The sequence below is a fragment of the Aspergillus affinis genome (genome assembly GCF_023601865.1).
Source record: "Aspergillus affinis strain CMG 70 chromosome Unknown NODE_48_length_219146_cov_87_397053, whole genome shotgun sequence".
NCBI classification, from domain to species: domain Eukaryota; kingdom Fungi; phylum Ascomycota; class Eurotiomycetes; order Eurotiales; family Aspergillaceae; genus Aspergillus; species Aspergillus affinis.
The window spans coordinates 86303-112998 of NW_026515829.1; the positions used below are offsets into that span (position 1 = coordinate 86303).

The 26696-nt window shown below is 50.9% G+C and overlaps 6 protein-coding genes across 6 annotated transcripts; 3 read left to right on the forward strand and 3 right to left on the reverse strand.

Annotated features, from left to right (window-relative positions):
- Nucleotides 1-2324: 2324 nt before the first annotated feature.
- ssn3 (cyclin-dependent serine/threonine protein kinase SSN3) lies at nucleotides 2325-4247 on the forward strand (the record flags this gene model as incomplete). The annotated part of the gene is made up of 3 exons (XM_053100661.1): nucleotides 2325-2439; nucleotides 2957-3116; nucleotides 3176-4247. 3 exons carry the CDS (start codon nucleotides 2325-2327, stop codon nucleotides 4245-4247), a joined length of 1347 nt encoding a protein of 448 aa, XP_052955677.1.
- Nucleotides 4248-4616: 369 nt separating this feature from the next.
- Nucleotides 4617-6419, reverse strand: KD926_007778 (putative metaphase-anaphase transition protein (Mlo2); the record flags this gene model as incomplete). The annotated part of the gene is made up of 4 exons (XM_053100662.1): nucleotides 4617-4624; nucleotides 4682-6095; nucleotides 6156-6210; nucleotides 6301-6419. The coding sequence occupies 4 exons, from the start codon at nucleotides 6417-6419 to the stop codon at nucleotides 4617-4619; spliced, it is 1596 nt and encodes a 531-aa protein (XP_052955678.1).
- Nucleotides 6420-7147: 728 nt separating this feature from the next.
- Nucleotides 7148-10111, forward strand: KD926_007779 (MCM DNA helicase complex subunit MCM2; the record flags this gene model as incomplete). The annotated part of the gene is made up of 5 exons (XM_053100663.1): nucleotides 7148-7152; nucleotides 7246-7361; nucleotides 7416-9715; nucleotides 9768-9937; nucleotides 10015-10111. The coding sequence occupies 5 exons, from the start codon at nucleotides 7148-7150 to the stop codon at nucleotides 10109-10111; spliced, it is 2688 nt and encodes an 895-aa protein (XP_052955679.1).
- A 1559-nt stretch (nucleotides 10112-11670) lies between these two features.
- Nucleotides 11671-13477, reverse strand: KD926_007780 (Pal1 family protein; the record flags this gene model as incomplete). Its single annotated transcript, XM_053100664.1, has 3 exons — nucleotides 11671-12422; nucleotides 12481-12919; nucleotides 12992-13477. The coding sequence occupies 3 exons, from the start codon at nucleotides 13475-13477 to the stop codon at nucleotides 11671-11673; spliced, it is 1677 nt and encodes a 558-aa protein (XP_052955680.1).
- Nucleotides 13478-15649: 2172 nt separating this feature from the next.
- On the reverse strand, nucleotides 15650-17770 carry KD926_007781 (alkaline phosphatase; the record flags this gene model as incomplete). The annotated part of the gene is made up of 3 exons (XM_053100666.1): nucleotides 15650-17316; nucleotides 17376-17578; nucleotides 17658-17770. 3 exons carry the CDS (start codon nucleotides 17768-17770, stop codon nucleotides 15650-15652), a joined length of 1983 nt encoding a protein of 660 aa, XP_052955681.1.
- A 2007-nt stretch (nucleotides 17771-19777) lies between these two features.
- KD926_007782 (synaptic vesicle transporter) lies at nucleotides 19778-25141 on the forward strand (the record flags this gene model as incomplete). The annotated part of the gene is made up of 9 exons (XM_053100667.1): nucleotides 19778-19826; nucleotides 19885-20023; nucleotides 20100-21221; nucleotides 21296-21374; nucleotides 21433-21544; nucleotides 21820-22478; nucleotides 22649-22953; nucleotides 23081-23665; nucleotides 23728-25141. The coding sequence occupies 9 exons, from the start codon at nucleotides 19778-19780 to the stop codon at nucleotides 25139-25141; spliced, it is 4464 nt and encodes a 1487-aa protein (XP_052955682.1).
- Between the last annotated feature and the right edge of the window lie 1555 nt (nucleotides 25142-26696).

Here is a 26696-nt window from a genome sequence, read left to right on the forward strand (position 1 = left end):
TAACCGGTGTTTCTGACTTCTCTTCCCTCATTTCCTAGATGTATGTTTCCTTTTTTTTTTTTTTTTTTTTTTCGGTGTTTCTGAAACCTGCCACTGTCGCACGGTGGAAGGGGGGCCATCTGCTTCTAATTCCATCATCCCTGGAGCTGCATTGCGAACTGCACCGTGCATATCATTCAAGTGGGCATCTGGCCTGCAGGATTGCTGCATTACTCCCAAACCAGTCACTCCCGCTAATTTAAACCATTAAATCCCAGGGTGCTCCGTCGTGGTGGCACCGATCTAAGTCGGAAAACATGCACTCTTATTGATGGACGATGTCTCAGCCTCCTCCGGTCTTCTCTCGTCCGCCGGAGGAATCGATTGACTGCTTACCCCTAGGTAGTACTGACTAGTAGTATCATGGAGTACCGAGGAGATATCTTTTACGCAGTACAAGATTCCTAGAGATTATCCCAACGTTTCCTACTAGTCATGCATAGACTCGGGGTTATCCTGCATGTTGGATTTTAACTCCTTGAATTATGGTCGGTCATGCCCCGCCCTTAGGCTTTGGATGTTGGAAAATGGTTGGGATATCTTGGTCCGAGACTTTCTCGCCCCTCCTCATCTTTCGCATTCGTTTCGTCGGCGAAGGTGGCAACGTCTCTAGAGTAGAGGAGGGGAACTTCGACCGAGATCAGGATTGTGTACCCCGCCCCCGCCAGATATATCCGCCATTTATGCCCATACCTAGTAGTTCTACGGAGTACGGAGTAGTAAGATGGGTTCATTCAACCTCGGCCTTGCGCTCGTTGACTATCGTTCCATTGCCTTCATTGGTCTGACTTGACGTTGACCGAGCATTCTGACGCAAGATGTGTTCTGTTCGGACAATCCTTGAGGACTCGACGTTTGCCTTCTTTTTAATTGAATGGTTCGCCGCAAAGCCCGCTCGATCTGATGCGCTGGATGTCCCGTGTCAGATGCCTGTAAGCTAGTGACAGATGGATCATCTAGCTAAGATTAGTGGCTTGGTACCCTGGCTTTGCTAATCTCTGCTTATCGGAGGGGATAATCGATAATAATTAATTAGAACGGCCAACGCTCAGTCCTCGGTCCGCTTGGAGCCGGGATTCACGCGCTGCCAAGTTATCGATCCATTATCCCGAGACCTTGTGCGGGGTGCACATAGTAGAGGGTTATGGATCATGGGAACAGATTGATTCTCTTTCTGTAGTATGCAATAGATGTTCTTCATTATGGAGACTCTGGGATTGGCTTCCAGTGTTGTCATCTTAGGTTCTATCCATCACCTTGATTCTGTCCCTCACGCCAATGTTCGTGCAATATATTTATGTGAGCGGGAGTTAATAGAGATACATCTACTCGACCTGGTTGTGGGATCCGGATTTCAGCGCTGTTCAAAGGATATATCGGACACGTATGGTCCGTATCCGTATGGAATAACCTCTGGACTTCTCCCTTTTTTCTTATTTTTTTTGTTCCAAGTCATTTGTATTATGTAGAGCTTCGGAGTATTTGGTAGATCCTTTAAGGCGGTGAGTGGCACATGCACGGAGTACTGCCGTACCAAATCGCACCGCCTCCAGAAGGAGCTGTTTAGTGGTTGATTCACGTGATATGTGTGTCAGGAGTAAACGAGACGTGTCCCTCAGCCCTCTCAACTCCCCTGTGAGCATCAGTCGAATTGCAGACAACTTACTACATTGACACCTTAAAGCTGAAGGTTGCCAATCAATTTGCAGTTGTCCTAAAACTATCGACCGTACTATGTTCAGATCATCCTATTTTTTATCTTTTCTCACGTAGACCATATATACTCTGCGGAGTACGGATGTCGATTTAGCACAACTACCACCCCTTCAACTCGGAGCTTTGCTCTCCAAACCATCCCTTCGTAGACTTGAATAACCTCCTCACCTCTAAGTTACCAGAAACCCAGTCGCTACTCCGGACTTGATCCTTATTGTCGATCATCCAACCCAACCATACAGAGCCCGGCGGCAAGTCATGCCACCTGCTGACTAAAGCGCCAATACTGGGGGGTTGCAGCAATCAGCTTCTAAAGTTCCTGATTGTCGCATCTCACCATGATCATTTGTCTTTTCAAACCATCCCCTCCGCATTTTCACCTTGCCTTGCTATTTGATTATTACTCCTGACGCTGCAGGCTCGCTGCTCCAGTGGAGACCAGCCTTTCCGTGCACTGTCCACACCACCGCTGGTTCCATGGGCCCGATTGCTGCCTCTTTTTCCGATTGATAAATATTAGATGAACTAGTAGCCCACCTCCACTCTTCGCCTCCTTCGCCGCGCTCTCCATGAGTCTGACAAACCCGCCATCGTCCGGTCCGTTCACTGCATCGTCCAGGCCCGCAGCGGCCACCGTCAGCCAGAGTCTGTCTTTGAAAAAGAGCCTACTGACCGCTGTCGATGGTAATACCGATTAATATCAGATTATTCCCCCACCCCATCACCTACCCAGTGACTATCACAGTCTCTTTTTGCCACTTAATTGATATCTTACATTTCTATTTTTATTTTGTTAAACATTTCTGCCCTGTCTAGACCCGTCACTATGTGTTCTGGTGGATAAGGGGGTTTTATCTGCAATCTATCTCAAATAATTTCGGAGGACACTTCCGCGGTGACCGCCGGGTACTACGACGGCCCTTTCTGTCTGCTTTTTCTTTCATCATGTTTGGAAGGAATTTCCCGTTCTTTAATTCCATCGGCGGGTTTTATCTACGTGGTAATAGCTTTTCCCTCTGAATTGGCCGTGGGTCATTGGCCTGAATGGTTGTCATATTCTTTCTGTCTTCCTTCGGCTTTTATCTCTCTCTCGCGCCTCTTCATTCCCCCCTTCCCCTATCACGGATCCGTTCTTACACTCAATTGCATGATCGGAAGAACGAGAATGGATCCGGTGGCTAACATTTATCCGGACTTGAAGACAATATAGATCCGAGAAAATCGACTGGGACTGGCTATACCAGTAAAGTCCGTGTGCGCGATAAATACCATATTGTGGGATTTATCAGTAGCGGTACCTATGGCCGTGTTTACAAGGCCGTTGGGAAAAATGGACAGAAAGGCGAATTCGCAATTAAAAAGTTGGTCGACATGGATTCTCACACTATCACATTGGCTTCCGATGGCTGACCACTCATAGGTTCAAACCGGATAAAGAGGGCGAAATTATCCAGTACACGGGCCTCTCCCAGTCAGCAATCCGGGAGATGTCCCTGTGCTCTGAACTGGACCATCCCAATGTCGTGCAGCTAGAGGAGATCATCTTGGAAGACAAGTGCATCTTTATGGTCTTTGAATACACAGAACATGATCTGCTTCAGATTATCCATCACCACACCCAGCCTCAAAGGCATGCTATTCCAGCGCCGATGGTCAGATCCATCCTATTCCAATTGCTCAATGGCTTACTTTACCTTCATACAAATTGGGTCCTGCATCGAGACCTGAAACCGGCGAATATTCTGGTCACGTCTAAGGGTGCTATTCGCGTCGGAGATCTCGGACTTGCGCGTCTGTTCTACAAACCTCTCAACTCTCTTTTCTCCGGCGACAAAGTTGTTGTTACAATATGGTACCGTGCCCCCGAACTGTTAATGGGCAGCCGACATTACACCCCGGCCGTCGATCTATGGGCTGTGGGATGCATATTTGCCGAGCTACTCTCTCTCCGACCTATATTCAAGGGCGAGGAAGCGAAAATGGACAGCAAAAAGACGGTCCCGTTCCAGCGGAATCAGATGATGAAGATCATCGAAATCATGGGCTTGCCTACAAAGGACGCCTGGCCGGGTATCGTATCGATGCCTGAATACTCCCAGCTGCAGTCCCTCGCAATGTCCCGCGCGCCGGGTCATCTGCCTCGCTCGTCGAACTTGGAGGGCTGGTATCAGAACTGTTTGAAAAATGGCGGATACTCTTCCGCCTCGAATACTGGGACGCCGGGCGCGGATGGATACGACCTTCTGTCGCGACTGCTGGAGTATGATCCTACTAAGAGAATCACGGCTCGCGAGGCCCTTGAACATCCGTATTTCCAGAACAGGGGGCCTATCCCGGCCAATTGCTTCGAGGGATTCGAGGGTAAATATCCCCATCGTCGTGTTACGCAGGACGACAATGATATCCGATCGGGTAGCTTGCCCGGTACGAAACGGAGTGGGCTGCCGGATGATAGCCTGATGGGGAGAGCTGCGAAACGGCTCAAAGAATAGTGGAGGGTTGTTTGTGTTGCATATTGATATTGTGTTACTTTTCTCGGCAAACATATTTGTACAGGAGTTGATAGAGCTCAGCATTGCTTTTGCATCGGGTGATGGCGTTTTCATTCCTCCTCGAATCGGTGATGGTAACTCTTATTATTATGAATAATCATTCGAAAGAATACAGATATTGCGAGACTATTGAATTGATATATTCAACTTTTGATTAATAAAGAAGTATGATATGAATAAATAATATCAATTTAGATTAGTGCATATCGGAAGTCCGTGTCCTAATTCCCACCATACGCGCCTAGGTCAAAGCAGGTTCCGCCCGCATCGTGTTCCCTTAATTCCCAACCCCATATCAAGTGTAAAAAATCAATAGCCTGGGCCAAAGTTAGATTCGAAGATAGTTGAAAAATGTTAGAGACTCATATACGTACCGCTTTGCTCCCGTCTATTGCCATCATCTTCGTTATCATTATTGTCATCACCATTGGACTTAGAAGCTTGTCCAGCCGCATCTCGCATCGGCTGCTCATCCCCACGGAGCTTTTCAAAATAGGATTTGATATCGTCTGCGCCAACTGCAGTTCCTGATTCCGCGAACGGCTTCAAGAACTCCTTCACCTTGTCTCGCAGATGGTTGTAGACCATGGCGCCCTCGATGGCTCGAACCCGATCGATATTGTTGAGGGCAGCTTCGCCGCGATCATAAATGCTGCCGGTGCCGGTGCTACCTCCACCATTGGCATCGTCACCTATCTCGGAGAGAGGTGGCTCGTAGGTCTCTTCCTCCTCTCGGAGTTGAGGGTGGTGGGCGAGGTTAGGGTAGCATTCAGGGCAGTGGCAGAAGTGGTCGCGGAAGTCTTCTTTGAGGAAAAGGGAGAAGGTGGCGGATGGAGTAGAGGAGGGGAGGAGCTCATGCTTGTGCTTGTCCTTCGCAGGTTCGGATTGTGCAGGTTTGGCCTCTGGCTCTGGCTCTGGTTTTTGCTCCTCCTTTGATTCGGCCTTCGGTTCTGCGGGTGTTTCCTCGCTGTCCTCTTTAGTGCGCTTTGATGTAGGCTCGTTTTCAACCTCCTCGTCCTCCGCTTTCCGCTTCTTTGAGTTAGCAGACTGTTCCTCTTGGTTTTCAGACGTGGTCGACGTCTCTGGAGCTGGCTCAGCATCTGTTCCCGCCTTGGGCAGACCACCATCCTTGTAGACAGGAGGCAAGAACCCAGTTGTCCCGGCATACTTCTTCAACCACGGATTCGACTCAATGCACTTGAAACAGATAAACGTCTCAAAGTCGTCCTCCAAAGGAAATCCCGGAGGCAACGGAATCTCGTCCTCCTCGTCCTCCCCACCCGCCTCTTCATTCCCACCGGTTTTCTTCTTCAACTCCTCATACCATGTCCGCGGTAACCCGATCATACACTCTGGATGCCACCAGTCCTCGCCACATCCGCCCGTCTCGGCGCTGCCGAGACCAAGGCACTGGAACATCGTGCCGCGTTCCTGATCCGCATTGTAGTCTTCGCCGCACCCGCAGAACTTGTTCTGGAAGTTATGGTTGTATTTGTTGTCCGGGTGCGCCTTTTCCGAGTGCACGCCTTTCTTGCCGGTTTGGGGGTCTTCGCGCAACGTGCAGGGTGAAGTTGAAGGGACGCGCGTGGTTCCGCAATCGCAGACGAAGTTCCGTTTGTTGAATAGTTCGACGAGCGTGTGTTCGCCGTGGCAGGATATGGAGCAGGAATAGCAGACGCCTGCGGCGGTATGGGGAGCGGAGGGGTCTGACGGGGGAGGGTTGCAGGTGAGGCAGGCGAAGAGACTCTGTCGTAGGGGTCCTAGCGCTTGTGTGCAGGTGTCGAAGGACTTGAAGAGTCGGCTGTGTTAGCTTTGGGGCTTGTGGGTGATTGGCGAGTGGTTGCTCACATAAGGGAGGACCTCGCGGGCGTCGGCTTCTAGTCGCATTTGACTCTCCAGAAATCTAATAACCCAACAGGTTAGATGGCTGTAATGGCATCTGAGAAGGTCGCTGTAGATGCGCCTTTCTATCGGAAAGAAATTCAATGCTTACTCTCTTGCGGTCTGCGAATTTTGCGAACCGAAACTTTCGCGCCTTTGGCTGGCTTCTTGCCCGTTCAACGCCTGCGCGGCATTGGTGGGAGGGTCGACGGAATCAGGGTTGGTCGTCATTTTAAGGATTTCGTTAAGAAAGCGATGCGTTCACCAGCCGTTCATAGAAAGAAGATGAAATAGAAGCCTGGTCAATGGATGAATTCACTGGCGACGTCAGGCTAATGTTGCGTTCAGTTCGCCTGGAGGTACCGAGTAACGCGCCGCGACAGCTTAAGTGTTTGCTCTGTTTGCATCCAATGGCCACGGACAAAAGTTTATGTCGTCCGGTCCAAGGTGGAAACTATTGGGAGAGGTGACCTAGGAGAGGCTTAATTGATAGTGATCATGAAATACAATGGCTTGTAGCGGTGTCAGTTTAGAGTGCTCCGAATCCAAGATAATTCTCAACAGATATTGTGGTGACTGCGGAATGACGGGTCGTCATGCTGAAGATTATTGCGCATTGTGCTGCGTACTTACAGGAATGAATAATTGTATATTAGGGAAATAGAGCTGAAGCCCCTGGAACTTAGTGAACCAAGTCATGAATAAATCCCTAGCAACCTGAGCATTGAGCAAGGCCATATCGAAGCTGGCGCCAAACCACCTTTCCCAATCGGGGTTTAATTGAACCCCCACGCGTCGAACCGCGCGACGCGTATCTTACGCGCCTCAGCCCGGCGCCAAGGATCGAAGTCTCCCTCTCTGCCCGGGAAACGAAAAAGACGCCCACACAGCAACATCCGTGGGATCGGTTTGGCCTGTCTATTCTCCCCCCCAAATAATCACATTGAACCCTACACACAATGAGGTATGTGCCAATATCCCGATGACCTGGAATGCCTTTTCAAGGCCTTTCCCTTCTCGTCTTTCTTTCGCCTTCATACTAATTCTTTTTGCGCAGTTCACCACTCCGCCCCAGCAATTCCGCCGCAAACCGCGGGCTCGGAAACCTGAATCGACGAAAGAGGTCCAGAGAACCCGATGATGATGCTTCTTCAGTCGCTCCACCCTCCAGCCGTAAGTTGATTGACCTTCGATGGAAGACTGCCGGCTTCTAACTGACTCGTGTAGCTCCCCCTTCCTCCCCTCCTATGCTCCCCTTTGATGATGATGACGACCAACGAGACGAAGAAGCCGAGATGTTGGGAGACATTGACGACATTGAAGAGATGGCGGAAGACGAGGGAGGGATTGATCTGTTCGATGACAACTTTGAAAGAGATTACCGGAGTACTGCCGACGACCGCTACCGAGGACAGTACATCGATGATGATGATGTCGATCATGAAGAGCTTGATCTGGGTACCCGTCGCGAGCTGGAATCTTGCATGAACCGCAGAGATCGCGAATTCGAGCGCCGCCGACGTATGCCTGCAGCGTTCCTGCAAGACGATGATGGCGATATTGACCTCGCTCGTCAACCTCGTCGACGGAGGCACCAGTACGATGAGGACCGAGACGACATTGAGATGGGCGACACTGCCATGGAGGAACTCTCCCTGGACGAAATGATGGACGTCAAGGCCACTAATGTCACCGATTGGGTTCTTCAGCCTCAAGTGCTTCGCTCCATCTACACACAGTTCAAGGCTTTCCTGACCGAATACACCGATGCCACTGGTGGTTCCGTGTACGGAAACAAGATCAAAACTCTTGGTGAGGTGAACTCTGCATCTCTTGAGGTGTCATACACCCACCTGAGCACTTCCAAGGCGGCACTTTCATATTTCCTGGCGAACGAACCTACTGAGGTGCTCAAGGTTTTCGATCAAGTCGCTCTTGACGTTACTTTGTTCCACTACCCGCAGTACCATGACATCCATAACGAGATCCACGTCCGTATCACCGATCTTCCGGTCACTTACACGCTACGGCAGTTGCGCCAGCAGCATCTTAACTGCCTCATTCGGGTTACCGGAGTCGTCACACGCCGCACCGGTGTGTTTCCTCAGCTGAAATATGTCATGTTCACCTGTAACAAGTGTAACATGACTCTGGGCCCGTTCCAGCAGGAAGCCAGCCAGGAAGTGAAGATCTCCTACTGCCAGAACTGTCAATCTAGGGGACCGTTCACCGTCAACTCCGAGAAGACCGTCTACCGTAACTACCAGAAGTTGACCTTGCAGGAGTCCCCTGGCTCTGTTCCTGCCGGTCGTCTGCCTCGCCAACGAGAAGTCGTGCTTTTGGCTGATCTGATTGACTCGGCCAAGCCTGGAGATGAAGTTGAGGTGACTGGTATCTACCGCAACAGCTACGACGCCCAGCTTAACAACAAGAACGGATTCCCTGTATTTGCAACCATCATCGAGGCGAACCATGTTGTCAAGTCTCACGACCAGCTGGCTGGTTTCCACTTGACCGAAGAGGATGAGCGCGAGATCCGAGCCTTGTCGAGGGACCCCGAGATCGTCGACAAGATCGTGCGATCCATCGCCCCTAGTATCTATGGCCACTTGGACGTGAAGACTGCAGTCGCCCTGTCTCTCTTTGGTGGTGTTAGCAAGCAGGCGCAAGGCAAGATGAACATCCGTGGTGATATCAACGTTCTTTTGCTCGGTGATCCTGGTACGGCCAAGTCACAGGTCCTCAAGTACGTGGAGAAGACCGCCCACCGGGCTGTCTTCGCCACTGGTCAAGGTGCCAGTGCCGTCGGTCTCACAGCCAGCGTGCGTCGTGATCCTTTGACCAGCGAATGGACTCTTGAAGGTGGTGCTCTCGTGCTGGCGGACCGCGGTACCTGCCTCATTGATGAATTCGACAAGATGAACGACCAGGACCGTACCTCTATCCACGAAGCTATGGAACAACAGACGATCTCCATCTCTAAGGCTGGTATCGTTACCACCCTGCAAGCCCGCTGCGCCGTCGTCGCCGCCGCCAACCCCATCGGTGGCCGTTACAACAGTACCGCACCCTTCTCCGCTAACGTCGAGCTTACCGAGCCTATTTTGTCCCGTTTTGATATCCTCTGCGTTGTCCGCGACTTGGTCGAGCCGACCGAGGATGAACGTTTGGCCAACTTCGTTGTGGAATCCCACCACCGCGCAAACCCTGCTCGCCCTACCCGAGATGAGAAGGGCAACCTCTTTAACGCCAAGGGACAGATGGTCGACGAAGAAGGCTACCGCATCAACGACGAAGGTGAACGTCTTCCTCCGACCAAAGAGGAACTCCAGGAGCGCGAAAACGCCAAGAAGAAGGAGGCAGAGGAGAAGGAGGGCGAGATACCGCAGGAACTTCTTCGGAAATACATCCTCTATGCTCGCGAGCACTGCCACCCCAAGCTTTACCAAATCGACCAGGACAAGGTTGCCCGCCTCTTCGCAGACATGAGACGCGAGTCTTTGGCCACGGGTGCCTACCCTATTACCGTATGTTCTACACCCGTCCCTTGCTCATGCAGTAAACTAATAAATCAACTAGGTCCGTCACCTAGAAGCCATCATGCGTATCGCCGAATCTTTCTGCAAGATGCGTCTTTCAGAGTACTGTTCCGCGCAGGACATCGACCGCGCCATCGCCGTCACGGTGGAATCCTTCATTGGCAGCCAGAAGGTCAGCTGCAAGAAGGCTCTATCCAGGGCATTTGCCAAGTACGTTCCATTCCCATTCACTCCTACCTCCCTACACTTCCTATGAAGCGTATACTAATCAACCATTGGGAAAACAGATACACACTCTCCCGCCCTAAGCCCCAATCGCACCGCAAAGCCGGTATTGCCGCCCCGAATCCATTCGACTTCCGTTCCAGCTCTAGAGTGCGGTAGAAACGGTCTGCCGATCTTCGTCTTCTAAAACAGATGGATATACTATTTTCTTTTTCTTTTCTATCATGACATGATTTGTTTCGAAGTTATGCAAAGCAAAACACAAATGAATTAACTTCAGCTCTTGAATTGGACCTGAAAGTTATTCAAGGTTAATATCGTCGGCTTTTATCAAACGGGGTTTACGGGGTTTGGGGGCGTCGCATGAATTTATTCTTGTTTGATTTGATTTGACTTCATTTGTTCTGGATATACTCCGTCCGTATGGATATGATACTGATACCTACCTACCTTATCTATGGACATGATTGATTGATTGATTGGTGTGTGGTGTGGTGTGGTGTATCTTGCTTCGCTTTCGGCTCTTTCTTTTTTCTTCTCTATTGACCAAGGGTATTTTATTACTGAATAAAACATGCAAAGATACATATATAAAGACATTCACACATATCTATTTACTTCCAGTTTATTTAGCTACTTACTGCACCTGCTTAGACAGTGTCTAAGTAGGTCGTTATCTGTTTCCGTCTCTTCTAGGTGCTTTTTACTAGAGACTATCACAACCTACAATTTTCTTTGATTAGGTACTGAGCATGAACAAACGAGATAATGGAATAAGTACCCTAACGATAAAAAGGAGTGAACAGTGGTATCTATGCATGTATCTAGATGAGAGTATGGTACAGTTAGGGACATGTCATCTCTGGGTATGTAGGTAGGTAGGTAGGTAGGGAGGGAGGGGGGTCCATATCCAGGAGCAGAGAAAATCAAGCCCACGAACTACCCAACGTCAAGAAAATTCAAGTAGGAATGTTTCAAGTCCTCAAGGAAAGTTGGTCAATAAGGTGGTGTCCGTCTGTGGAGAAAGTCCAGGAGACAGATAAGCTAGGTGAGTAACTAAATACTAGGTACGATCTGCTGCAGGTGCAGGGATACAAGAACAGGGAAGAGCTGCAACAGTGTGGAGTGATTTCTAACTCATATTGTTACGGTACGATAGTGTCAAAAGTTCCGAGTACAAAGGCGGATAAAATGGATATTTCACTTAATATCTCGATAAGACTTAAACGACTAAGTAGAAACAGTAAAAGCCATGCATGCCCGACTAACTCTCATGTCCGATTCCCAGCCTCAAATGTGAAAGAATGAATGACCATGAACGCCTGCCTTTTTGCATCCTGCACTGCCCGCATGTAGGAAAAATAAAAACAAATAAATGGGTCAAGGGAATCAAAGGCAAAAGAGAAGAGGGGAGAAAAAACAGTGTTATCCAGTAGGGACCATAGTTCACGTTTGTCTTTGACTGGCGTTTATCCATTAATGCCAGTAAATGTAGTCAGCCATGCCAACCATCTAAGACGCAGACGGTATGGTACTCCGCGTGTCGTCCTGGAGATCATTAAGACAGTCTTGCCAGGCTCTGGTTCAGATAACGTGCCCTCGAGGACAAGTTAAGATTGTCTTGTTTCCCTCTCGTGTACGTTTTCTTCTCTCCAGGAGTTGATTGTAGAGATCCAAGAGTTGCAAGATACCACAAACGCGACAAAGAATTAGACCCTTCAATCGTCGCTGACTCGTCTCTCCGGGCGAGGCTTTCTCAAGCTCTTCATGCGGTTGAGAAAACCACCGCCGTTGTTCTGTCGGTCATCCAGGCTGCCGTTGTACCGTTCATTGGTGTTCCACCGCTCGAGACCAGGGCTCTGCTTCGGGCTGCTGGATGAACGAGTGCGCCCGACTTCACGCGATTCCTCAATTCGAGCACCCTTCTTGTCCCATGCGTCATCATAGTCCTGGAAGAACGGGTTCCTCTCATTGGCGCGGATCGTTCCTGAGTTACCGGCCGGGGCAGTGTACGAATCTTCGGGAGTCAATACGCGGCCGCTGGGAGCTCGGTTCATTCCGCGAAGTCTCTGAGCCAGACTCTTCTTGCGCTGCAGACCACCTCCACCGCCCTGGTTCTCATTCTCGCTAGCTCGGCGTTGCATCGCAGACCGACTTGCGGGAGCTCCGTCGAGGAAAGTGCTGGTTCCCAAGCCCATGGATTGGGCTCCGTGGACCGGTTCGATGCGTGCCTTGGGGTCAAAGCTGACACCTTCGGTTCTGCGGTCTGCACCGCTGGTGGCGAAATCATTGTACCCTTCCTCAGTCCGACCGTGGAAAAGGTTCAGATCGATGTTCTGGTTCAGGGGCCCGGCGCCTCCCAAGGCCATGTTGGTCGAGTCCTTCGGGAAAGCTTGCATGGGAGCCGTGCGCAGTCCCTTGCGGTTACGGCTAGGGTTGCAAGCATCGAACGGCCCGTCATGGTGGAACACTAAAAGGAGGAATACATTAGTGATGGCCCTTATCTACCGATTCGGGGATAAACTCACTTCCAGTGCCGTAGATGCTCGTCACATCCAGCTTGTCGATAATGTCAAGCTGGTAGTTGGCCTTCTTCGAACGAGACTTGGAATCCTTCTTGGAATCGCCTCTTTCACTCCTCTCCTTTTCCCGTCGTCGTCGCTCCCGTCGTCTCTTCTCATCGTCGACGTCGACGAGTTTCGGTGTGCGATCCATTACGGAAGATTCCGAGTTGCGACGCGGGCGTCTCTCACGATCGCGCGGTCTGGGGCCGGAGGAGCCAGAAGGTTTCGAAGGACGGACCGGGTCGGCAAAGATGTCCAAAGGATCCTTTTGACGGCGGTCGGGGCGTTCTCTCGAAGATGGGGGAGGGCGAGAACTGGCACCGTTCACCTGGGGTTTGGCCGGAGGGGGCGGAGCAGGTCGGTAACCGGTCGGCTGAGGAGCAGAGCCTAAGGAGAGGTTTTCCTGTAAAGATAACCACGCCACGGTTAGAGATTCCGATCCAATAAATGATAAATGGTGGCAGGCTAAACATACGAAGAGATCGCGAGTGTTTCCTGTGATGTCCTGTCTTTCGTTCGGGAACGTCATGCTACCCACGGGCGCAGACTGAGGCGACGTGGGATCGACGTCGTCCAAGAAAGGATTGGTCGAGGTCGGTCGCTCCGGGCGGCCTCCTGATGTGATGGAGCTGGATGGCGACAGCGCACGGTTGCGAAACGGATTATTGGAGCCTAAGTTGACCGATTGCGGCGATGCTTGACGGACCGGGGACACTATTTGAGATGACAGGCCGAATGTTAGAGATATTTGAGAAAGAAAAAACGGCAGCTGGGGGCGACTGGCGATGCACGGCCTCAAATACACGATGATAAGAGCATCGTGCTCAAACCAAGGGGGCAAGAGGCCCCGCCGGACGTGAAACGCGCACGAGATAAGGGAAGGTGACGCACCTTGCGGGCCCAGCGACATGCCGGGTGGGTAAGGATATGATAGAACTGGCGGACGTTGCGAAGCGTTCATTTTGGAAGTCCACGCAATGCGGCAGGGAAGAGGATGAGAAGGAGGGCGATGATTGGGAGTTAGAAGAAGAGCATAAAACCGGGGCGAAGGCAGAATAGGAGCACGGAGATCCCAGAGCCAGCGCGAAACTCCTTAGCAGCGAGGGCCTAGGCTACCGCTGAAACAGCGATGGCGCGGAAACCGGTCAGGGGAGTGACGATTGGAGGGGTGGAATTGCAGGAGCTTGGAAATGGAGTATGCAGGACGGTCGGGATATGCTGGTTGGCTGTTGGAACGGTTGATGCGACGGTGTTTCGAGTTTATCTTTTGATCCTGAAGGACTGAAGGATATGAGAAAGCCCACGGGAGGATAAAAGAGAACAAAACGAAATGAAGAGGGGAAGGGAGAGGGAAAGTGGAAGGGAGAAAGAAGGGAAGAATGGATTGATTGACAGGAAAGAGAGGGAAAGCGGAAGAGAAAGCGGCCCCTTGGAGGCGAGAGAGAGAAAGGATCGTCGGGGGGAAAAGTAAAAGGGGGGGGAAAGGAAAAAGGAAAGAAGTGGGTGAGTCGGGTTCTTCTGATTGAACCGTTTAATTAAGAGGGAGTGGAGATGGGCAGGATGGCAAATATGGATGCTGGAGGATAATTAAACCACCGACTGATCCGCGAGAACAGGAGACAAGAAGAAAGAGAAGAAGAGGCGACGAACGGATAAAAGAAAGCAGATCCCAGGAATTGATAATCAGGAGAGCGGAAGATAACTAAGTTAACTAAGTTAACTACGGAGTAAAAGGCGTAGGATCGGACATCCACACACGAGAGAGAGAGAGAGAAGCGAATGTACTCCGTAGTTAATAAAGGAAAGAAAGGGGCAGGTTTAATAATAAACCCCAATAATTAAAAATAATCAGACTAAGCAGCAGAAGAAGTCAAGTTACATCTTCTTAGGGCCGTTGCTTACGGAGACCAACCGCCGTGCATCCAGACGGAGCATTTCACTCGGGAGTTTTCACTTGCGATCGACGTGCATCCACGCAAGATGAAAGGGGAGTGTATCGATCCTGATCTGGATAGGATAGATAGGATTACTATGGAAAGAGAGAACCTAGGTCTGTCGGCAGGGCACATGCAAGCAGGAACCATGACAGCCCGGTCAACTCCACCTCGACCGGCCCCTGCGACGCTTTACCCCGGAATGAACTCAAGCTTGTGCAGAATCTACGGAGTACGAGGGAACATTGAACATCTTGACTGTTATTATTATTATTCCTCCGTACGTCATCTCACGACTAACGAGTGATGACTCCGGAAGAATCCCCAAGGTACTCTGAACACGCACCGTGTCCTCCCAAGCGGTACTCAAATGCAGCCCGTGCTATTTAACACGCCCTACTGGCCTAGCTCTGCCTCCCCGGAAAATGTCCTGAGCACGAAGACCACAGGAAAAAGCAAAGAAAAAGCCCCCCCCCCCAAAACAACGTCAGCTGCACATTCCACCTGTCGTGTACGTTCGATTTACCACCGTCAGGAATGCCGACCGGGGCTGTTAGCAACTTCGCACACTCTTCCCAAGTCCTCATGTCTGCGGAGTCCGGTGTATGTGCCGATTCCATCCCGACCGCCCTGATCGACACTCCCCTTTATCTCTGCTTTCCCTTTCCTCAATGTCAATCCCAACCCAACCCCGTCGATCCCCCTCCAATGATTCCGCCGGTCGGGGTGGTCCCTGACCCTACCTGGTTCGCTCCCCCTTCTTGGCAATTGGAGACCCAAATGGACCCAAATCCGAAGCAAACCAAACCCTCGGTCCTTGCTTACGTACCTCGATGGCTCCCACTGGGGAATGTCGTGCGCTGCGTGGCAGATACCTGCTTTCGAACGAGCGATTGATGTCCTTGCTTGCCGGCGTTGGTGATTTTGATCGCTTATCAGGGCTATCTTGCCGGTGACATCATGTCTGGCATTCCTGAGAGCAGGGAATAGACGCCTTATGCAAAGTGAGGAGGGGAAAGAGGGAAAGGAAACAGGTTCGATTGATTGATTTCGTCGTCATCCATTTCAACTATTAATAATACACAGCAGGTTATTCTTTTCTCATCACGCCCCCAACCACCCTGATAATGCAAGATTTTGAAGGGAAAAAGGAGAAGATTAGAAAAAAAACATTGGACTGGAACCGGAGATGCAGATCACTATTTTCCATGTCCCTTCTTACCGCGTCCGCGCTTGGTTTCGGCCAGACCCAAGCACTCGGCCATGTTGAAGAAAATGTCAATCGAGTTGTACACGCCGCCAAACAATTCTTGGCACGGGCCCTGGGCGAACACGGGCACGTCGGTCAGCGAGTGCACCCCTTGGTTCGCGTCCACGGGTAACGTGCCGTTGACCAGGTATCCGGTCACCGCATCCTTATAGTTGGCGAAGTTGCCCTTGCTTCCGGGCTGCTCAACGGCGGGGAGTCGGGGCCCGTCCTTGTGCACCTCGTAGTTCTCCCGGTGATCCGGGAACGCGACCACTCCCGAATGCAAGGTGTATCGCGGATCCCACCGTGCCGGGAAATGCACTCCCTCCGAGTACCGCAGCGCGTTGGGTCCGCCCACCGTGTACTGCGACAGACCTGAGCTCTCGTAGTAGCCGATGGCTCTGCGCTTGTCCCGGTCGTCCTCCTGCGCCTTCATGTACTCGGTGTCCACGGCGCCCGTGACGTCGAATCCGTGTCCGTGGTCGGCGGTCACGACGATCAAAGTGTCCTCGAGCTCGCCCAGAGCCTCGAGCTTCTGAATGGTGGCCTTGACGGTGTCGTCCAGTTCCAGCAATTCACCCAGCGATCGATCATAGTCGAGGGTGTGCATCTGCTTGTCGATACTGGCAGCCTCGGACATGAGGAACCAGCCGTCATCCGAGTGCCGCGCATTCAGCACGTCGATCGCCTTGAGAGTCATGTCCTTGAGGCCGGGCAGATCCTCCGCGTCGCGGCTAGATCCGTCGGGGTAGTTGCTCTGGTTCTGGAGGTTGGACTGGTAGACGTTGCGGTCCAGCCAGGTGGGCAGGTTGTTGGTCGCGAAAACACCCAGCGCCCGGGTGTCGTTGGGTGCCTTGTGCAGAGCCGTGTTGTTCCAGCTGACGCTGTATCCCTTCTCGGCGAACAAGTCGTAGTAGTCGCGAGCAGCGTCCTCGCTCTTCAGGAAATTCTCTGCACCGGCGCCGAAGAGGACGTCAGGACCGTTCCACTCCTTCCAATCGAAATCGGTCAGACCCTCGTAGAAGGAGCTGATAACGTGCTCGTACTCTCCACGGTCGCTGGTGTGAGCGGACAGAGCGGCCGGGGTGGCATCAGCAAGGAAGGCAGTCGAGACGATACCCACGCCAGCATTGGGGTGTCGGCGACGGAAGATCTCGGTGATGATCTCGAACTTGGGGTCATCAAAGGGGTCTTCGGAAGAGTCGACATAGACGTTCAGGGCGTTGACAGTGGTCTTGTGACCAGAGTACAAGGCCGTGGCCGAGTTGGCTGAGTCGGTGATGAACGAGTCCATCGAGTGAGTCATTTGGTGGCCCAGCACGGGGAACTTGTCCAGTGCCATTTTGGTCATGTACTTGCCGTTGATGCTCTTGTGAGCGATCAGGCGAGCGGCGGTGATCATGTTGGTGGTCATTCCGTCTCCCACGAAGAGAACGACGTTCTTGGCACGACGCTTCTTCGGGACGTCACGAACATGCCAGTTCGCGACGGTCTTCTCCTTGCCATAGTAGGTCAGGGTGGCCTCGTACTCGCCAGGCTCAAAAATCGCAACTCTTCTGTAGGCCTTGGAGGTCACGTTGACGAGAGAAGCCTTGCCGGCATCCTCAGCGAAGAGGTCTATGCGGGTTAGCGCCAACTGAATTGCATTGGAACTGACATGTCTTGCTGTGACTTACCTTCGTACCAGGTAAAGTTCCATCTCTCAAGCTTCGCCTCATCAATGTCGAAGTATTCATCGACCGGAACAGCCTTGTGGCCCTTCTTCGCGATGGTGAACTTGAAGTTGGGGTCGGGCTCACCCTTGCGGGCCTCGGAGCCATTGACGGGTGAATGAACCTCTAGACGGATATCAAAGTGCTGTCCTGGAAGAAAGTCGGCCCTATAAGAGACATTGAACCGTCAGCACTGTCCCAATGATCCACCTGTACCTAGCTAACAATGCAGTCGGCGAAACTCACTGATCAGGAGGAAAGACACATCCCAGAGAGGGACAACCCCCCAGACGCTGATAGGTCTGTGCAACAGCGTAAGACGCGAAGAGTGCCAAACTGGAGATCTTAAAAGACCTCATCTTGATCGAGCTCTGAGGTGTTCCAAAAGACCGGTACGGACTTCTAGGAAGGTATGAAACCGGGACCTGCAGCTGTGGGAAGATCAGTGCCAAACGCGGTGCGAACGGCGCCTTTTATGGTCTTCTAGTACGCGGTGACAGCCAAGACGAGAAAATAAGATGATCGGACAGGCGAGTTTCCCCTCTCACTTGCGTCTCCCACCAAAATGCTATCCTGGACACCGTGCAATGCAGCTCTCCCCCATGTCCCGCGCTTCTTGGCACATGCCACCACCGCAACCGCAGCCTGGTGAATTGGCTGTCGCACGGGCAAATCGGAGACTCAGTTTGGATACACGTGCGGAGGCTAGCCGTCCGCTGAGAAGCTTGGATCCCTGTCCCTGGTGCCTCGCCAAGCCTGGGCGTCTTGGCGATGCCCGCCACGCCAAGGGCACGTGGTGGCCCTCGTGCGCGACAATGGGCACGTCCGCTAATTGTGGGCGTAGATAGGTCGGACTCCGGAGATTTGCTGTCTGTATGTGGCATGGCGTGGTCTGGAGGCTTTCTTGATCGAGTCAGGAACCTTATCGGACTTGCATCATGTTGGAAGCGATCCCGGAACAAGGTTGGGCTGGAGGTCTCTTGTTGCCTCGTCCTGCTCCTTCTCACCCTGCACTAACATATAGTGATCGAACCACCAGGAATTGCCGTAGTTTGTTGGTCTGACATTCCGCTTGTTCTAGGCAGAACCGTAGACGTAAACGGCCTATGATCTTGATCACGTATACCAGCATGAAAATACAACGACCTATTCCTTCCACCAAACCTTGACAGATTCGAACAAATTCAGATAACAAATAGATTCACAATTTGAAAAGTCTACTATCCAAACTACATACGCCGTAAGCTATATCAAACACAACGCGCGCAATCCTTTTAACTGCTCTGACATTTTCCCCAGGAAAAACTTCGACTTGACAATCAAATGAAACGATACAATGTATGCAATCTTCCAGCCCTACAAGGTCCCAAAAGTCAAAGCTTCGTCCAAGATAACGCCACATGCCTAGTTCATTTTATCCAATGAACCTCTACTACACGTGCATGCGCGCAGATATAGCCTAGCATATTAGAGGATGTTATAGCTACCTAGTGGAGAAACAATGACTTGACAGCGCTGACCAAAGGGCTGGGGTCTTCTATTGGGCTGCATAGTCCCTACCGCGCTTATCCACGGGGGTCCCTTGGATCATAGCCTCATAGGTAAGGGTCTTGGTTTTGTAGGGCGGAATGAAAATATGGGCCTTGCTGGGTATGGTACGGGAGCTTGATCTAAATATATGAGTTTACTAGGCTTTCCGGGTGCCTGGAAATACACGGAGCGAGCTTGTAACTGGGAACCTTATACCGAACCTTCGATTCCATCTAGTTGAATTTGATCTCCAGGTTATCATATTGTGTTACCGCTTTAGAATATGATCGTGCATTCTGTGCAATGACCGGAAAATGATACCAACATCCTTCTCTACCATGCAAAAGAGAAATAATATTTACTTAAGCTCAAACATTGTGAGAGTCCAAGGAGAGCATTTTCACCAGCCGTCCAGAATGGGAGTACTTATTATAAGAATCTGCCAGATACCCTAACTATTACGCCATATTTTATATCAGTCAACATAAATGGGATGTAACTAATCAAAAATGATCACTAATCAATAAACTGCCGGGAGGCTGCCAGGTTTGGGAATAATGATCAAGCCCTACCTATCGGATGCCTCAATACCAATGTATTAGTGATCATTCCCCTCCCGCTGCCGAGGTCGTCAGGCAGGTAGACAATACTAATACTAAGGTATAGGACATAGCATCTGTGATTGCATAATTGTCGAGTGGACCTCCTATAGGGGCTGAGAAGTTTTCGCTGTCTTACCTGGCAGATTCGATTTATACTTATTAAAGGTCGTGGGTAGCCAATATGTAAGACCAACTATAGTGACGACGATCTTTGTGTACACATCCTCTGAAACTATGGAGGATGCTAAGGAAAGCTCGGATCTTCAGCCGGCAGGGACTGAAGGTAAGGTCTTCTTTTTAAGTCTTGATCTGCAAGTTAAAAGGAATTGACAAGAGCCTAGCCGATGAAGCTACTTTTCAACAACCTTTATCGTCTGGTACCTCGACCAATGCCGACCTTTCAAACACCTACTCGAACATTGTTCGCCTGGATGGAGACGCCGATCCTCTTGATCCGCAGAATTGGCCAGCGACGAAGAAGTAAGTAAGCCCCTATATAGTCGCAAATGAAGATAACTGACACTAGAGCTAACAATGTCGATTGAACCTAATATAGGCTCTATACTGCCGTCCTCCTCGGTCTGGCAACCATGATAGCTGCTCTCACTAGTAGCATCTTCTCCACGATCATTCCGGCACTGATGGTTATCTATGGCATCTCCCGCGAAGTAGGAACCCTCGGAGTCTCGTTGTATGTCTTGGGTTTCGCGACAGGGCCTATCATCTGGGCACCCTTTTCTGAAGTCAAAGGCCGTCGAGCACCTTTCTTACTGGCTATGTTTGGATTCACCGTATTTGCCTTCGCTACAGCCGTATCGAAGGACTTGCAATCAATTTTTATCTGCCGCTTCTTCACAGGTTTCTTTGGTGCTGGCCCTTTGACGCTTTCTGGCGCCGTCTATGGTGATATCCTCGCGCCCCAGATCCGTGGAGCTGGGATGGTTGGCTTTTGTCTAATGGTCTTCGTGGGCCCGCTCCTCGCCCCTACCATCGGCGGCTTCATCATAATGAACGATAGCCTAGGCTGGCGATGGACGCAATATATCCCCGGAATCCTCGGCGCCGCTTCATTCATCTCGCTTCTCCTCTTCCACGACGAGACATACGTCCCCGTCCTTCTGTCTAATAAAGCAGCTCGTCTCCGCCAAGAAACAAAAGACTGGTCTATCCACGCGGAACACGATGAACTCGACATTAACTTCAATAGCATCTTCCACAACTACCTCGCTCTCCCCTTGAAAATGCTCGCCCTCGACCCGATCATCCTCTGCATGTGCATCTTCGGCGCCTTCGTCTACGGCCTCCTCTACCTATTCCTCACAGCTTACCCCATCATCTTCCAGCAAATCTACGGCATGACACCCGGCGTGGGCGGCCTCCCTTTCATCGGCGTCGTCGTGGGCCAGCTGCTTGCGGGTGCGACTATGTTCCTGGGCTCGCCTCGAGTGGGTCGTCAGATCAAGGCGAATGGTGGACAGATGGTGCCGGAATGGTTGCTGCCGATGGCTATCCCCGGTTCTGTGGCGTTTTCGGCGGGCCTGTTCTGGCTTGGTTGGACTGGGTATCGGGGTGATTTTCATTGGATCGTACCGACTGCTTCGGGGCTTTTGACTGGGTTTGGGCTTTTGGGGATGTTTTTGCCATCGATCTCTTATGTGGCTGAGGCGAGGAGGAAGAGGTGAGCTTATCCATTTCCAAAATCTACGCAAGCTATTGTGGGATGTAGATGACTGACGGGTTGGTTCTTGATAGGGCGGCGTCGGCGATTGCAGCACACACATTCCTTCGGTCTCTGGCGGGTGCTATCTTTCCTCTTTTTGCGACTTATATGGTATGTTGAGGCTTGGTCTTAGATATGGGACATACGTGCTGACTTCGAGATGATTTAGTTTGACGGTCTCGGTGTCGAATGGGCTTGTACTCTTCTAGGTTGCGTTGCTGCGCTGCTCATCCCTATGCCGATCATATTTTATATCTATGGTGCGAGGATCAGAGCACGGAGTAAGCTTGCACTTTGATACTCGTCTATGGGGAAACCCGAATTTTGGGGAATTCATAATCCATATTGCGATTGGGAAATATCTTCATTAAATAATAGATATAGATACTGATAATTAACTTTGGCCTTTGGGATATCAACATACTCATATTAGACTTTTAGACTGAAGGATGAATAGAGGGAAAAAGAACAAATTTATGGCTGCTGCCAATTGTTATCCAACGTCAAATCAAAATTCAATCGAACTAACGCCCAACCCCGCGCGCGACTGAGCCAGCACACAACCAGCCTCGCTCCAAAGCACGCCTAAACAAAAGCAGACATAGCCGCAAGACACTCCCAAGGAGACCTGCACTGTTTGATACACGATGGGTCGCCCCAAGCTCGGTAAAACTGCGCAGAGCTTTATGGGATCGATTCCGCCATAGAGAGTCACGTTCCGATGATGGATCCACAACATCGAAAGGTACTCGAAGCGAAGCGAACGAGTTCGCAAAGGAGGATTCAAAGGAAAGAACGACCTACTCTACTGTGAGCGAAGACCACTGCAGCGAAACCACACCTCGAGACTTCTCTACGAAGCGAAGATCGGTATCATCCCACAGACCCCCAAGCCAGGTCGACGATCCCGGAAGTGGAGGTATAACGACAGAGTCAACCTCGATCATACCGTCAACGGAGGAGCATCGGGACAAGGAAATACCTCGCGACCTTTGGAAAGAAGCTTTTGAGGCGTTGTTGCCCGCAACACAATCCCATCTTCGGAAGTTGGGCTACGAACCGGATGCTTCGAAGACGCCGCATGCTCAAGATCTGGACATCCTCGTTCAAGATCTCTGTGAAAAGCGGGATATCTGCGAGAAAGGGGGCTGGAAATACAAATCAGAAAACCATGAGCTTATCGTGCGAGACTCCGCGGCGAAATGTGCGACCTTGGTATAGTTCATTAGGGATCTTGTCGTGCCATTCGCACCTTCGCAAGCTTCAGGCCCGTGGGGTCTGATCTAGGCGTTTTTGAAGGTAAGTTTGAGTTCGTTTTCGAGCGACCTGGCGCCGATGAAGCTTCGCTGTAAGAGACAAGGTCAACTTGCTGACTTAGCGTATAGATTCCTGTCAAATTCACCGAGCAAGTGCTCGCTTTGCTCGGGACAGTAGAGCGTGTTCTGCAGGTTACGCATAGTGGAAGAGTGTACGAGTTCATCTATGCAACAGAAACCGGTGATATTGTAGAAACACTGGGCCAAGACCTTGTCAAAGTATACCAGGCGGTCCAGGAATTGTTGAGTCACGCCATAGAGATGTTTTCGAAGTCGACCTGGACGAGAATCCTGGCAGGGATTTTTGACAAAACCTCAGAGTTGTTCTCGGATCTGGCTGCGAAGGAAGAGGAGCTCGCTCGGACTGCCCACGCGTGTGAGAGTCAACGTGGCGCGCTGGTCGACGGGGAGATGCTAAAGCACTTACAAGCGATTCAAGGCTGTCTGCCTCGTATAGAGACTCAAGTCACAGCGTGTTTGGAAAGTCTTTCTGAAGACAAGGCCAGTCATTGATCATGTTCAAGATACTCTAGCAGCCGTCTCCAACAACGAAGGCTTTGCCTATTTTTACTGTAACAAGAACGAGGATGCTCGAACTCGTCCCCTGGCCGTGGCGCAAAGCTACGTTCGCCAACTATCCTCTTCAGCGAAAAGCAGTTTGGGGTATATCCAGTCTAAGTTCCAGACAAGTTATAATGAGCTACGTCTTCGTGGGAAAGGTTTTAATCTGGAGCATTGCCGGACTTCATTGATTGAGTCTCTTAATCTCTACCCACGAACCACCATAGTGTTGGATGCCTTTGATGAATGTGATCCTGCGTCGCGTGAAGATCTGATTGAGCTGTTTGAGGCTTTGCTTTCCGCCAGCAAAAGACCTATCAAACTCCTCATCGCAAGCCGTCCCGACGGCGATATCAGGCGCGAATTCCGCTCGCGCCCAAATATAGAAATCCAGGAAACGGACAACCGCGACGACATCCCTGCATACATTTGCCAGATTATACCAAAACTAGTTACAAAGAACAGTGCAATCGAGGGACTCGAGCCGGAGATTACAAGAGCTCTCTTGGAGGGATGTCAGGGAATGTAAGCACCTGCCTCCCTTCGCGCATGGAGGGCTATAAAGATTGCTAATTGGGTGTGATTAGATTCCAATGGGTCTTCCTGCAGCTTGAGCAGCTCGGGACATGTATTAGCCGCGAGGATATACTGGACAGCCTGGGAAAGCTTCCCAGAACACTCGATGAAATGTATGGCCAATTATACGAGGAGATAAGCAACGGCATGCCCCATGATTTTATTCTTGCGCAACGGGCTGTCATGTGGGTTTTGGCCGCACGTGAACCCCTTTCACGAGAAGATCTCCCCGAGGCGATTCATATCAATCCCGACCTTGATAGTGCGGATATGTGTACCGTCATCTCCGAAGACGCATTGCTTTCATTATGCCGCAATCTGCTGGTCATTGACTCAGAACAAAACGTGTGGAGAGTGTCGCATCTGTCCGTCGCAGAGTACTTCAAATCCCGTCACGGCTGGACCGATGGAGTGATCAATACGATGGTGAGCAAATCTTGTTTACTATTCCTGCTGAGTGAGACGTTTTATCTCGAGTATCCCATATCTCGCCGTCGGAAACCCAATAAATCCGTATTCAAGCGACCACTCCTATACTATATAACATATCATTGGCCAGAACATGTTTCGCCATCAGAACAGAGCAGAATATCAGAAGTCGACTTATCGACTGTCACGGCGCTCTTGGAAAGGTTTCTTGGTGCTCCACAGGCCAGTAACGCGCAATACCGGAAATGGGCTTGGGTGCGGTATTTGGAACCTGTTGAAAATTCTATTCTGGCTGTCTGTGAATATGGATTCAATAGGGTACTGAGCCAATGGTGGGAAATGGCCGAGCTGGACCATACATTGATCAACTCTGCACATCGTACCTATATGATGGTGGCTGCAAGAGAGGGTCATGTCGCCATCCTGCGGCTTCTCCTGCAGAAAGGTGGCACCACCGGCATACAAGGCTTCTCTCACTCTTACTCCACGCCACTGATGGAAGCAGCTTCTGGGGGACACATTGAGGCGGCCAGAGCTTTGTTAGGGGAAGGAAACGTGGACATAAACTTACAGGTAAGAAGGAATGGGCCTGACTCGTGCGCTTTGGACTCAGCTTTGTCAACACACAGTCCCAATATGCTCAGCATGGTGCGTTTTTTGGTCTCCGAAAGCCAAGCGGACGTGAACATGCAGCTGTGGCATAGTGGCTTTGGCAGTGTTTTTGCCAAATCCGCTGCGTTTGGGTTGCCGGAGGTTGCGAAATATTTGGTAGAAGAGGGCGGCGCTGATGTTGATTTGGTTCTGCAACATGGGAATTATGGTAGCGCCCTGGCATGCGCAGTCTCGTATGGGCACAATTATTCTCACCGTGGAGAAATTCTAGATTATCTGGTGAGGATTCGACGAGCCAATGTGGACCTGCTTCTTCAGACCGGCCATTATGGGAGTGCATTGGCCGCTGCCGCTAGTAAGGGTGAGATGGAATTTGTTAGGTAGGAGTTTCTCCTCGCACCGGGGGCTGTTGCTTCCACAACAATTCCGGTTGGTAAATCTTTGTTTTCCAAATAGAAGAGAAAATAGATTGATCGGTAGGCAAAAGGGTGCAGTCCCTGAATCGGGAAAGGTGCCTGAACGTAGGGAATTGGCCTCTCAATGTGCGTTGATATGAATGCCGGAGGTTCGGATTTATCCCAGGGGATGCACTGAAGGCTTTGCCTCTCAAATCGGGGTTCTAAATTGATGTCGCAGTTCCAACTGTCAGGCTCCAATGCGGAGCGGATCAACCGGTTGAAGCGAGCCTGCATCCTGGGCTTTGCTGCCACATCTACCAAATCTACCAAATCTACCACATCCCCCAGCCCACCACCGAATTCGGCCACACATTCGATCAAACGGTGAGAAACATTGCCACCGATTCCGAGGGCAAAGAATCGCACTTTGTTCTGCAGCTCTTTCCTGGTCAACCAAATGTATTCTGTAATGGGGACTGGGTATAGCTCTCCGTCTGTGATAGTAATGATCTGAATAGATCGTCTTTGTTCGTCACGGTGCTCTACAGCAGATTTGAGCGCTAGTAATAGCTCTATTCCCCCAAGATCAGCCCTTGCTTTGGAGCTATAGGCCCTGGCTATCTCAATATTCTCAGCGGAGTGACGTTGGGACTGAGGTCAGAGGCCGAACGTTTTGGTTCCGAATTTTAGGATATTGAATGCGCAAGTGCTATTCAATCAATCAATCAATCAAAATTCTATTAACCTGGTGGAGACTATCTATTGAAACGACAGGCTATGCAGGCGCTTCGCCGAATGAAGCAGAATCTCGAGCCCGTACGCCATATAAACCTAATGCAGTAGACAAAAGAGACTAAAAAGTAACACAACTAAACCGGCTGCCACACGCCTGCCGCGTGCCTACTGCGCCCCTAGACGCTGTTCTCTCCTTCCGCTCCGTTCTATCTGTGGTATTCCAGTGGGATCCACTGTTCATGTGTGCGTCACGTAGCCAGTTGAGACTTCCTGGCTCTTAGTGTTCAATATAACCATCGTCTTCCTCGTTTAGATTGAGTCCCTCTAGGAGGGTGCTGGGTTCCGGGACCTCCTCGTCCTCCTCGTCTTTAAACGTGGCGAATCGGAACTGCTGTAGGAGGCCTGTTCGTTGCATGAAATCGGCGACGTAGCGTATCGCCTACGGGTGGTTCATGACTGCGTCGTAGTCCTGTATACGCCCACGCAGTCCCTCGATAGAGTCGAGGCGTTCCATCATTATTCTCCGACTGGCGAGGTGCAGCGAGCACTCCATAAGGACGTGTTTAGGCGCTTGAGAGACTAATTCACACCCGCAGCGGTCGGAGTCGACCTGCTTTATCTTGAAGAGGAAATGCCTCAATCCGATGGCCAGTAGGACCGAAGCATAGGGTCTCTTCGAAGGGTGTAGGGTAGTCTGTTTGGCGCAGTTTGAATCAGATCTTTTCCATTTTGGGGAGAGTTTATTTCGCAATGTAGAGTGTTCAGCCTTGAGGAGAATGGATGAGGTTGGAGAGAGGTCGAGTATT